This window comes from Apteryx mantelli, chromosome 2 (genome assembly GCF_036417845.1).
Source record: "Apteryx mantelli isolate bAptMan1 chromosome 2, bAptMan1.hap1, whole genome shotgun sequence".
Classification (NCBI taxonomy): Eukaryota; Metazoa; Chordata; class Aves; order Apterygiformes; family Apterygidae; genus Apteryx; species Apteryx mantelli.
The window spans coordinates 6,004,177-6,017,545 of NC_089979.1; the positions used below are offsets into that span (position 1 = coordinate 6,004,177).

Sequence of the window (13,369 nt, forward strand, 5' to 3'; positions counted from 1 at the left end):
TTGGGTCTCCCATCCTTCTTCCTCCAAGCACTATCTAGAGATATTGTGTCTCCTAATGTCCACAAGACTGAGTGTCTCCGGCTTTGATAGAAAGATGGTGATTTTCCTTTCACACGCTCTGGGTAATGAACACACAGTAGCAAGCTCCAGGCTAGGAAAACACTTCCTTCATGACAAATATGTTTGTTTTTCTGGTGAGACTGTAAACTGACCATTAGTGGTCATTATTTCAAGAGAATCTAATGTACACGGTGCTGTGGGTGGGCCTGGGTCTCTGGAGACCCAGTTTTTAATTCTGGCTCTGTGCCATTGGCTCTGTAGGGGATCTTGGCCTTAGCATTTTTCCTCCCTGTGCCTCAGTTTTCCCATATGTAAAATGGGGAGAATGATCATGACCTTTGCAATGGGCTCAGAGATGAAAATGAGCTAGGAAAGAGCAGCACTTTATAGACAAGTCTGACTGGACCAAAACTCTTTATAATCTTGGGAAAGACTTGACTGAATGGCCTCAAGTATGCTTGGCAGCAGGCGGAGGCATTGTGCTACGGCAAGTTATAAGTAGGTATTGGTAAAACTTCAAGCAGGATGCTGTCTCCAGTCTGGGCATGGCATTTCAAGTGAGGTGTGGGGCAAGTGGAGAAGGTCATTGCAAAGAGCAACAAGAATGATCACTGGTCTTGAAAATTTAACCAACAGGGAGAGATTGAGAGAAATGTGGTTTGCAGAGAGAGGAGACGACTGAGGAATTGGGGTGAACTTGATACATTTGCAATGTGCAAAAGCTGTACGTAAAATGAAGCACTGTCTTTTCACCATGTGCATGGGGGGTAGGGGAAGAAATCATGAACTAGATGATGTGGCTGATCTTTAGGAAAAGCTTTCTATGTATTTCAGTGAGGCACTGCAATAGACTAAGAGGTGATTGTGGAGTATCAGTAAACAGCAGTAAAAAACATGGGACTTCGGAGTGACCCAGGAAGTGTAACTGTACCCTAGCACAGAACACAGCATTTCTCTGTCCTGACACACTCTTCTCGGACATTGTACAAACTATTGCTGAAACTTTGGAGGGGTGAGAGGAGGACTGGGAATTGGGAACTCTTGAGAAGCTGAGCAAAAGGAATTAGCGGATTTTTCTGGCAAGGCAAAATATCAAACCAGTACCTAAAAACCCCAAAATAAACAAAAAAACCACAAGCCAATGTCATGTCACATATGACTGGGTTATTCTTCTACCTCAGTGAACACTTCCCCTCTAGCATTTGGCAAGCTGTTTGACTGGTCCTGAGCTATGGCAGATGCCAGGAAAGATCATCAGCTTTTACCTCAAGACAAGGAAGTTCTTGAGGCAGAGCTGTTCTGTTTTTCCCATTTCAAAGGATCTAGCAACGTGTCTTTAACTGAGGACCTGTTGTCCCAACCATGCAAACCAGAAAAACTGGAATTTCAATTTCAGTAATAATTTAATTTCTCCATGTTAGTGGAAGTTTAGGAGGGGTGAATAGAGACATCTCACTTGCCTTGTAGGTGGTGTTCTCCCCCCCAACCCCCCTTCAGCCTCAGATAGACAGTTTGTGTTCAGTGCATGTTTGACTGGGGACTGGAGAAAGATGTGAGAGAATTATGTGGTCTGGTTATACAGGGAGAAGCTGCATCCCATGGCTATCTGTCACATGCAAAGAGGACACTAGCCTTCACTATGTTAAGGCAGGATACAGATCATATGTCCATCAGTTCCTCATGTTGCTACATGTTGTTCTATAATACAAAGCCATTTTTGCTTTCCCTTTCCCATGGCAAGTCTAAGGTACTCTGGCAGGAGCCATCATGTACCATACATGCACCTTGATTTAAATCTTGCTTTACTGTGATAGTCTTCTGCTGTTTGCAAGATTTGATGTGTACACAAAAGACTAAAGGAGATGCATCAGAATTGGCTGAGTTGTTCCTTGGTTTTACTTGCATTGTTTTCCTCTGAGAACTACAAGGAAAGCTGCACTCCAGGAAATACTGTCCCTGCTTCTTGGAGTCCAGCTCCTTGTAACCCAACTGAGCAAGCTTTTCTCCTGCAACACCAAGTTTATGGGTGACCAGGTGCCAAATTCACTGATACACACCTATTTTATCTATTTTGATGCAAAGATTTTCTGGGTTTCTTCAAAGAAAGATATCTTTTGGACTCCCTTGAAAATGGTGCATCTACTCTTCCCAGAAGATTCAATGACTAGGACAATATGGTGAAGGGCCGATAGGCCCTTTCTGGTCTCATGATACTATATCCAGAGACCCTTGAAACGCAGGGTCCCCTGAATTTCTCCTGGAAGTACCTGCACAATGATGTTGTACCTTTGGGAATAGAGCACACTCTATGAATTGTATTGAGTAAAGCCTTTATGATATCTATTTACAGTGTGAAAGATGCCCTTAGCTATCCTTTGATCAGCTGTTTACAAACTGGGCTGGGTTTCATGATAGACTAGGCCTACCTACAACTTCTGTTGACCCTTGCATATCCTTTCCCTATAGCTTTTGTGTGCTTTAAATCAGAATGTAATAGAGACCTGACAGATATGTTTTTCTTCTTTTCTTAGAATGAACTAAAGCAAACTCTAAATTGATATGTCTTATTTCTGGTAGCAGTGGAAGACGGAGCCAGTTTTGGTGTCAAATTTGCCAAGATACTAACAGGGTTTAAACCTCATTAAGCTAATAGAATCCTGCATCTGTGCTTTCAAAAATGACAGTCATTTGTGCTGCCTGTCCAGTCAGCAGCTTTTGAAAATAGAACTGGGTGACCTATATCCACTGCAGCTCTGCCTCTCAGTTGATCTGCAGTTCATCCCTGGGCTTTAATGAAACCTTTGTCTTTCCCTCCCCACTCCAAAAAGCAAACCCAGAACCGATGACATTCCACAAGAAAATGTATTTTTTAATCTCACTTTGGTGACAAAGTTGTGAAATCTCTTTCACTTCACACTCCTGAAGTTGGTATGTCTGAGTTAGAAAAGCCGAGAGAAGGACTCGCATGGTCTCTTGGCCGCCTTCTTCACTCTTCTCATCAAACTTTGAAAACAGTTTAGCCTGAAACTATGGATCAGCCATAGCCACTTGCTGATGGTCTTGTGGTCTATTCTTTGTGAACCTCAGGTTAGCAAGTTAAATGCAGGCCAAAGAGCCAGGAGAGAGCAAGAATAAACTTAAGGTTAGGGCACTGACCTAGAACCCAAGAAATCTGGAGTGAGTTTCTGTCTTTGTCCCAGACTCTGTGACCTTTCAAATGTCTTCTGCTCAGTTGCACCTGACTCCTCACCCTACTGAAATGAAAGCAATGTCTTAGTTACTATAACTTAATTCTCATTTCACCAGGTTGTTGTGAGGTTAATTAACAAAGGACAGAGGGGTCTATTAATGGCAAGATGGTAACACCACACAGTCCAGTTTTGCTTCTGTTTTCACTTCATCTTGCCCCTTTTGTTCTGTTTCTAATTCACCTCTTGCTATTTTGTCTTCTACCTTGGATATAGATCCCCTGGTTTGCAAAGCTATCAATATTCTCAGTGTGTGATTCATGGAGTTCTGCTTGGATGATTTTTGAGGGACTGATTTTGAAGGACTCCCAATGACAGCTTTATTGTTTTTTTATGACAGGGTCAGAAATTTTTATTTCACTTTTGGATAAAGAGGGAGGTACTTCCATATGTAGGCCAGTGTGGAAGAAAGACTAAAGAAAGTCTATAGAATTGACCTTAGAATGATATAGCTTCTGTAGTCTGCTTGGTAAGTTGAAGGAAAAGGCCAGTGATTTACTTTAATTTGACAGGAAAATGAGAGTCTAACCATGTGGTTTGGACTGATTTTTTCCATTATTTTCTTGTTTAGTTTGCTCTCATTTCCATTAACATAGGCCACAACCCAGAGTTGAAATAAAATATGTGATTATAGGCCACAGCTGTTCTCAAGTTGGAAGAAATGTTTGTAAACTTGGCAGCTGCTTGAGGAGCTGCAAGTGGAGGAAAGAGAAGCAACTAAACTTGAGCAGATTGCTTAAAAACATCACAGAGGGATTATTCCTTCATGTGTTTTTGATGTCCCTCCAGGATCAGTTAATACCAAATTGCTCTGTCACATCCCTGTATCTTTCCATATGCCTGCAAACCACTTCCTCCCTTTATTTTAAATCACTTTCTTTTCAGAGAAATTTTGATACGAGTCTGGATATGGCAAAATCCCTGTACTAGTTGTTGCCACTATGAAGGAACATGTTATCTAACAATTAGGTTGCCTGCTTTGTTCTTTCATAGTTATCTCCATTCAGTGGTCTGAGGATCTACATGGGGTATAGATATAATTTGGTCACAGTCCATATGCATTATGTTCAGATAATTACATGGGGTAGCGATGCTCAGCATAACCCAGGCAAGGCAAATCATTGGATAATTTGCAACAAATCAAGCTACATGCGCATATGATGAGCATGTAATGGAAGGTAGAAGAAAAAGCCCTTTTTGGAGGGATCCCTAACCTAGAGCTGACATGATCTGATAAATCCACGTGACAGTGGAAGATGTCTTTTCTTGAATCTAGAAATGGCATGATTCTGCTGATGTATACAAGCTAGTAAAGAAACCTATCTTGGCATGCCTATACTTTCTCACCTCCACCTCTAATTTTTTAGTATTGTGGATGATGCACTTGAAGTCAATGGGAGTATCTTTATGGTTACTCACCCTAGTAATCTGTCTGCAGCAGCTGAGAGTTGCCTATGCTCTAAGTTCCCTCATGATATGTCATTTCCTTTGTCCCTTGGGTCTGGAAAAACCATGGGGCCCATGTAAACCTTGCTTTGAGACCCCAGGAAAGACAGAAGTAGAGCTTAGGTCTTGCTCTGTACCCTTGTTATGTACAGCTCAGAAAACCTTCCTAACTTACTTGTAAAACTTGTATTAATTCCTTAAGGAATTAAAAATGGAGTATTCAATGTGATTTGTCTAATGGTATATCCTTATCCTCATACAGTGTTTTAGAAACTTCCTAAGCCAAACTGCCATGTTTGTTAATGCACTTCCTCACAGATATTTTTATTATGTGTTATATTATGTATTTATATTAAAAATGAATTAATAAAATATAAACAAATATAATATGAATACATAATATAAATACAAAAGCTCAAGCTTTTGTCAATAAAAAAAATGTGACTAGAAAGCAATAGGCCACCCCCAAAGTGTATAATTACTCCATCAAAACCAGAAAGCATAGGCTAAGCCGAAGGGAAGCTCTGTTAGAAGCTGTATTTTGTTCCCATTCTTAACAGTAGTGTCTCCTGCCTTTGTTGTGTTTTCCCTGTTGCTTGGAGGCTTGTTCTGTTACCTTCCTATTCTAGACCAGGTGCTTCTCCAGAAAGGGATACCGTTCAAAGCTCGGATATCCCTAAAGTAGATGGGTGACGGTAGAAATGCGTGGGAGGAACATGTGTGTGTGGTTTACATGTCACCACCAGGATCTCATTGTGCTGAAGCTGGGAACACGGCCAGCCTGTGGAGATATAATGTTATTTTTATCCCTCTCAGTGGCACAAGCAGGTTTGGCCTTGGTGCAAGGAATGCAATAAGGTTTTCTTCCCCAGGGCTTAATGCCAACTGCTAGAACCTACCCATTTTCGCAGTGGGGTGCCTGGATCCTGCAGCCCGGTGCAGTTGCAGAACGTGTCTGCTTGGCAGCTATTTTGCTGGCCTGTGCTCTTGGTCTCTGCTATTTCTTTATTATATTTATACATTGCTTGAAATTTCAAAATGAGCTTTCAAGTGCAGTGACTGTCATTTCATATTTATTCATACAGAATGACCCAGGCAGGGAATAAATGAGGCATTACTGTAATTCAAGTAAATAGTCATAGAATAACTACTGAAAAGCTAAAAATGGCATTTGTACTGTAGAAATATGTAGCTTCAGTGCTTGTAGTATGTACCTGCACTCTTTTACTCGGCAGCATATAGCTCCCTGTGACTGACAGCACTCCACAGTCCTATCGCAAGAAAAGTCCTCTGGTTACTTCAGATCGCAGCTTGCCGAATTTAGGCTTTGACGAATATTTTCCCAAGCAACAGCGAGCTAATGAACATGTCTGTTTTCCCACTAACCCTGGTGGAAAGGTTTGATTAAAGCTCACTGTCTGTGCAGCACAGAGGATGAATTTAAACAAACGGGGTTGGATTTCCAGTGGATAAGAAAAGGACAGCACACCCGTGAGCCTGAAAAGGGACAAGCGCTCAGGAAAAATCCGCTGCCTTCCTTCTGAGCTCAGTTGCTGAAGTTGTAACCTCCCCAGCAAGAGCACCTCTTGAACAACGCCATTGCAGGCCCCTGTGATTTCTTCTTTGGCCAACTGCTCTGTCTTTCTCCAGCTAAGACTTTCTTTGGCTTTATAAAGTGTTTTCCAGGATAGATGCAGTGGCAGAGCCTGTAAGTCCACAAGTTGTGGAGAAGCAGGCAGTCTCTTTTACTGAACCAACTGACCTAACTGGAGGGGGACGAGGGGAGGGAACAGGCACCCTTTCGGGTAAGCTAGCACTTCTGTAGGTGTTAGCAGCACGCTGAGCGCAATGCTCTGGGTTTAACCTGATTACGTTAACCTGTTTGACAAATGGAGAGAAAAGGTGATTGTTCTGCGATTCGGTTTGACGTCAGGAGGCTGCTTTTGCCAGAATGGTTCAAAAAAGTTGCTTGGTAGAGTAAACTCCGATGGCAACAGGACTCTGTTGCAATGAGCGGCATCCTCACTGCGGCTTTGGCAGCGGGCTCTGAGTCAAGGGTGCGAGCTGCTGGATCCTTTCCCATCCCTGCCTGTAGCAGCTATTTTGGCACTGTTTTAAAGCACACCAGCACTAATGCTTTTTGACTTCCTTCCCTCTTCTCCTGCTTGTCCTGGCAGGTTACAGTTTACTTTGTGAAAGTGAGTGTTTTGACATAGGCAACACAGTCAGTTCTTCTGCTTTTATGAAGGCTCCAGCAGCTGCTGAACCTACCCTTAGCCTGACAGGGTTTTTTGCCTTGTGAAGGACACCAAGCAACTAGTTTGGGTTAATGGGGAGTCAATGGAAGTTGCAGAAGTAGGAGCCCTCCTAGTCTGTAGCCTGGTGGGATCAGTGGTGGTTCCCCTGCTGACCATGGATGTTAAACCTGTCTCTAGAGTCCAGGTTGCTTCTGCACAGTTTTCTGCTTAGGAAGAGACTGGTAAAGCTGGTGGGTGCTTGGAGATTGCTACTGCTAAAACCCACATGCTTGTATGAGAGTCAAGAGGACAAAATTGGACTGCTTTGCATAATAAATGAATAATTAATAAATGAATAAAAGCAAGAAGTCTTTCTCTCCTCCTGGGATGCCATTGGCTTAGGAGGCAAGTTACTAATTACATCTGGGAAGAAGAGCAACCTTGTCGTTGGAGGTTTTTAAGACTAAATTAGATAAAGCCCTGAACAGCCTGGTCTTAATTCACTGTTGATAGTGCTTTGAGTGGAAGGTTGTATTAGAAACCTCATGAGGTCCTGTCTAACCTGAATGGCTGTATGAACACTGTATATCAAACTTATTGACTGATGCAAGGATTAATTTATTCAGCAGTGCCAAGAATTGCTATTACATGGAAAAAGAGCAAGAGGAAAAAGTTGTTTAACCCTATTCCTCTGCTTTGTAAAGAAAAGATGCAAATTGTTCTCCCATCTATGTTGCATACTTTGCCATGGAACAGCAGTTCTTTCAAGTAATATTGACCTCTCTGAGCAAATGATTTCCTAAAAAATCATATTTGCTGTTTGATGGGTTTTCTGTCTCATTAGGGAGCCATTCAAATACAGCAGATCTGATTTTTACCACTAGCTGCATTAAAAATTCCAGACTAAGTGCTTCATGAAGGTTCAGTTAGCAAGAAATGCAATTATAAAAGTATCTAATGACTTTAATTTGCATATATAGTGCAGATACTTTCCAGATACTGTCTTTTATTAACCTCTAAGTGCCAAATATATCTATAAATAAATAAGGCCAGGTCTTGTCATTCTGTCTGACATTGGCTAGAACCTTGCCCTAGGAATGTATCCATGTAAGTCTGCTGGACTATTCGTGCAGGAAAACAAACAAACAAACAGAAAAAGAAACACAAATAAGAGTGAGAGTGGCAGAATTTGGCCTGAATTTATCTGTGTGTGTAGATAGTCCTTGTGTATTTACAGGCAACTTTACTCAGAAATATATGCATCAATTTGGGCATTTTCTGACTTGCTGCCCCACGTCTCTCCCTTGGTAATCAATCTCGTGCCCTACTCTCCTGGAAAGTCCAGCAACGCTGGATTCCTGTGTGCTGCCGGGGTGCCAGCAATAGGAGCCCTGAACTTGCAAACCCATTCACAGAGCTCCGCCAGGAACGTGCTCTGGATCTTTAGAGAAAATAGCTGTCAGTTGAGAAGTGTCTGTTGATAAGGTATAACTGGAACAGATGTATGCTTTGGCCTAGTGGGAGGACGTACAGGAAAAAAACAGACACCTCTCTCGTACTAAGTTGGCCACCTCAAATTTCAAGTTCCCATGCTTTGAAATGTGGCAACAGGAGAGTTTCTCGCTGAAATGTTTCTATGGTTGAAATAATTTTATTTAGCAAGAATAGCCCCCTAGTTCTGTTCTTGGAAAAAGGTAGTCTCCTTCTGCATGATGTTTACAAAAAAGGAAAAAAAAAATATCAGCCAGAGGTAGACACTCGGATGGAAAGCTTGAAATGAACTGCTTCACATACAGCCAAGTTGCAAGTGACTGAGAAAACAGCATCGTTACAGTGAGTAATATAAGTTGGCCTTGACTCCCAGAAAATAACAACTATGCTGTTTATAGTTCACAGAATAATATTGCATTTCATACATTATGCATTGGTGTTTTAGGGTGAAGAAGGATTTCAAGGCTTTCCTGGACTGAAAGGTGAAAAAGGAGAAAAGGTAAGTCTGAGTCTTTTTTAATCACAGTGTCAAAAGCTCAAAAGTTTGTAAAGATACCGTGGAAGCCTGTGAAATCAGGCTATTTTGTAAGTCTTCTGTTTCTACCTCTGTATTTCTTGGTCTGTGGTAGCAAGATGTTAAGAAAAGGAGACTACGCTGTTGTGCTGTTTGTCTGCAAAGAAAAAGTGAAATCTTTGAACCTGTTGGCCAGTTTCCGTCCCGTTTGACAGCTATGTGGAGATCTCAAGGGCCTGAACATTGTAAAAGTCTGAGACAGGGCATAAGAAATGCTAATGCCTCCACCTACGGAAACATTGGAAATTCTTCTGTATGAGACATGGAAGGTCAAAGGTTATCATGTCCTTTCTTGCATCAAACATAAATAACTTGTGGAATGAGATGGCCTTTTGCTGCTTGCTGTGGCAGCCTCTTTTAGGAAACGATTATCCCACACCAGGGTTGCTGTATAGACTCGTATTTACTTTGGACACCATCGTCAGAAATACCTTAAATCCCTAAACTTGTAGAAGAGATTTCAGGAATTTAGACATTTAACACCTCTTGTAAAGTTCAGGACGCAAGTTCAGGATTTCAAGGCAAAAACCCTCACAAAGTAAAACGTGGCAAACCAGTTTATCCGGAGCTTAGAGATGCGGTTTGTCTGTGTCTGCTTCTCATTTGATTTTTTTTTTTTTTTTTTTTTTGTGACTGCAGTTCAAAAGAAACTGCTGCAGTGCCTAGAACTAAAAACACCAGGCCAGTTCTTCTCCATATACATTTGCTTGCATATTCTGTTTCTATTCTCTTTCCATCCTCTGTCTGTCCTTTAGATTGCCAGCTGCATACAGTAAAGCTTGGCTTTCTTCTGCGTTTGGTGCCGTCCCCATTATCTGTGGTGCTGCCAACCTGAACGTATTTGCTCCTGTTCATTCTAGCGTGCAGACAGGTTAAAAAGCAGCGCGTGGTTTTCTGTTTGTTTGTTTTTTGCATAGCTTTGTGCATTCACATCTCTGAGATTGGCTTCCTGGTGGGTAGAGCAGTTCATGAGGGCTGCTCGCGTTCTCGAGGCTTCTTTTCTGTTTGCTTTTAGGCTCATTACTTGTGTGTATTATAGCTGTGCCTACTGGCTTCTGAGGTTTGGGATGGATGTTGTAAAAACATGGAGAAAAGAAATGAGTACTTAGTGACGAGACAAAACAGGAGGTTTTCAAGACAATGGAATGGTGGACAGAAAGGCTGAGAGGAGATAATATTAAGCTGATTCAAAGGTGACATGTCTAATTAGCTGCAAAGCTTTTATATTAATTTATTTTTAAATGAGTTAAGTGGCTAAGAGTGCCTAGTTCCTCATTAGCAGCTCATCAATTGGCCATAGCGTGTTAATGTCAGCAGCAGCTCCTCCAGAGACTGTAAATAATAAATGTTTGTGTGGAAATGATTCTCCTCATTCCTTATTTTTGTCTCGCCGTATTACTTACGTCTTTGCACTTGGAGCTGATGTTTGTATTACGCTGATGATAATTCTGTTGTTGTTACAGGGGTCCCTTGGCTCACCTGGCCCCCCTGGGAAGGATGGAGCAAAAGGAGAAACCGTAAGCCTTTTTGTTCCTGTAATCCTTTCTTTTCAGTGTAAGCCAGGTAGTGGAAATCAATCTGTATTGAGTGGAACATGTCTTGGGGATTTGTATGGCCATTTTAGGAGCAGCAGTAACAAACGGCAGGAGGTTAATAACCCCAGCGTTCTCCCTTGCATGTTTGCAGCGGCTGCGGATGTCGTATGGATTAGCCGTCCTGCGAGATTCCCGGGACAGGGCTGTTACAATTCATTAAGCCAAGAAGAGGGGGCAGGCTGGCAGCTCGTGGTCTGGGACCCGCTGCTGCAGCTGTGTTGGTTAATAACTGCAGCCGCAAAGCCTGGCCGTTCGTTTCGAGTCTGGCAAAGAGTTATCGGCTGGTGGAGATGGTGGGGGGTGGATGTATGGGACCCTCCCGTGCTTACAGGAGCAAATGGGCAGGGGTGAGAAAAATGGGCGTCCCAGACACAGAAGCAGGGGCCTTCACTCCCCTTGTACACTGTTTAAATACTTGGTGCACAGGAAGAGCTGCAGGCTTAGCTCAAAGGAAGATGAAGCAAATCAAATATTGCCTTTAACAGAATTTCAGCTGAGGTGGAAAAACACAGACACATTTTCCAGCACCTTATATAAGTTCATTTTAGAGTTTTCCTCCTTTCCCCTGCGTGATCACTAGAGCTCATAAGCCTGCCTGTTGAACCTGTTAATCCTGATAGTCTGTTATTCTAAGTTCTTTGCTTTCGCCTGCTCCCTTTTTGGCCTTAGTTGTTCTTGGGGAAGGACCTCATCATCTCTTTCATTGTTCCTTCTTGGCAGCCATTTGGTGGTGGCTGGAAGAACGTGGGGAAAGGATTCTTTGCAAGGGCAGGCATGCACAACAGTAATGGTACACAGCAGAAAACTTTCAAATTCCTTGTCACTGTCATCCTGTTTCTGCTTTTTGCCACACTTGAGTTATGCAGAGTACTCCCAATTCTGCAGGGATGAAGATGTTCCCAGATAGCTTCCAGAACTGATGCAACTTCCTCACATCACACATGATCTGGGATCTGACAGTGACATACTGGGGTATAATGACCTTATATCAGGATTTGAAGAATTTCTTATATGATGTGCTTATTGCACGGAAAGGTGACTATTTGAGATCAGATTCATAGCATTATCGCCAAGGAATCAGCAGATGTAAATTGTAGTTGGTGCAAGCTGTTCTCTAGTTGGGGGACTCATTTCTTACTCCTCAGGTTGCTGTGTTTGAAGAGCAGATGAGTATTTACTTCAGTGCTCTGTTTGTCTCTTTCTGCTTTTATTTTTGCAAAGAAATCAAATTTTCCGATGTCTGGATAATGGTGCTCAGGACTGCAGCTATCGGATAGAGCTTTCATTTCTAAAGCTGTATGTAATCATTGTTTTGAGTCATCCTAGCCTATATAAGACTAGCATTTACCACTGATATTATTGTTACTTACAGGGTGAACCAGGACAGCCAGGAGCATTTGGACTGCCTGGGCCAGCAGGACCAAAGGTGAGTTTTCCATTTATACTTTATATGGGCAGGTATATCTTTTTCACTAACTTTTTGTGTGTCTAGCTTGCCTGAATTATTTTCTGTGACTCTTGACATGCTCACTGGTGAAGGAAGAAGCTCAAAATGTTAGCTTCCATCAGAGGGCCTGCTAAGACATCAGCACTTAGGCAAGGTATGTAAAGAGAAGAAATGCCTTTTAATCAATCAACGGTATAGATGGCAAAAGGGAAGAAAACATGTTTTGGGGCATATAAACCTTTCTTCATGTCTTCAGTAAGCCCTCCCAGCTCTCTCAGAGATACAGTAGAATTATTATCCCTAGTCTACAGGTGGAAAAATAAAATTGCTGGACTTTTATGCTTCTACCTGTTTTGGGAGCTTCAGTTTGCACCCGTAGACGGTAGCATAGTGGTAAAGAACTTGTGCTATCTGTTGTATCAGTGGATTTGCTTCAAACAAGGTGCTCATGAATTGGGATGTGGTGACACTTAGCTGAACACAGTATCAGGAACATGCCTAAATCTGGAAGCTTTTGTCATGGGCAATTCTTTATTGTCCTTTCAAAATTTCAGCTCTTCCTTGCCTTGTTCCCTGATAACTTCAGGTATCAATAGAAACTGGTTTCAGTTTCATCTTTATAACGCAGAAATAAGATGGTGCATCAGACTGACAATGTATTTCAGTGACATCATGCATGGCAAGTTCACAACAGCCTATGAAAGCCACTGCAAGGACAGCATACTGATTGCCTAAATTTACTTCACCCCATTCTGCTCCCATACATGCAAAGGAGCATAGTCTTCTGAAAGGTCTTAAAACCCCCAATCCACTCCTCTTCTAGGGGCTTTATTGCCTTCAGCAACACAAGGAGGTTCAGTGTGGAAGTTGCACGGCAGCGTGTTCAGCAAGAGGTAAATGGCAGCTGTAAAGTAGGGCTGGGCTGACCTGGATATTGTTTTGCCCACCACTGGGAGTCAGGAGCAGATGAAATTAATTGTATTCATCACCCAGAAATGCTGGTCAGCTGAGTTTCTCTTATCACATAATACATAAATACATGCTTTCTGTACATTTTGCATGTTTTCCAACAGTGGCATTATAAGCCAGTGGGCTGTCTGATACCTCTGTCTCCTAGTGGTGTGAAGTTCCTCGCTCTTGCTTTACAAACTTTTACAGACCTAACTAAATTGAAGCATCTACATTTACCTCTAGAAGGGCTTGATCCTGCAAAATGCTCCATATTTCCCATGGGGATTATCAGGCATCTTTAAAACAGAGTGTATAGTTCA

General features: G+C 42.2%; 1 protein-coding gene across 1 annotated transcript in view; it reads left to right on the forward strand.

Moving 5' to 3' along the window:
* Positions 1-13,369, forward strand: part of COL22A1 (collagen type XXII alpha 1 chain) — a 212,210-nt gene that overhangs the window by 94,917 nt on the left and 103,924 nt on the right. The window contains exons 12-13 of the mRNA XM_067292265.1: positions 10,520-10,573; positions 12,024-12,077. Of these exons, the coding sequence (XP_067148366.1) occupies positions 10,520-10,573; positions 12,024-12,077 (108 nt within the window). The remainder of the gene's footprint in view (positions 1-10,519; positions 10,574-12,023; positions 12,078-13,369) is intronic.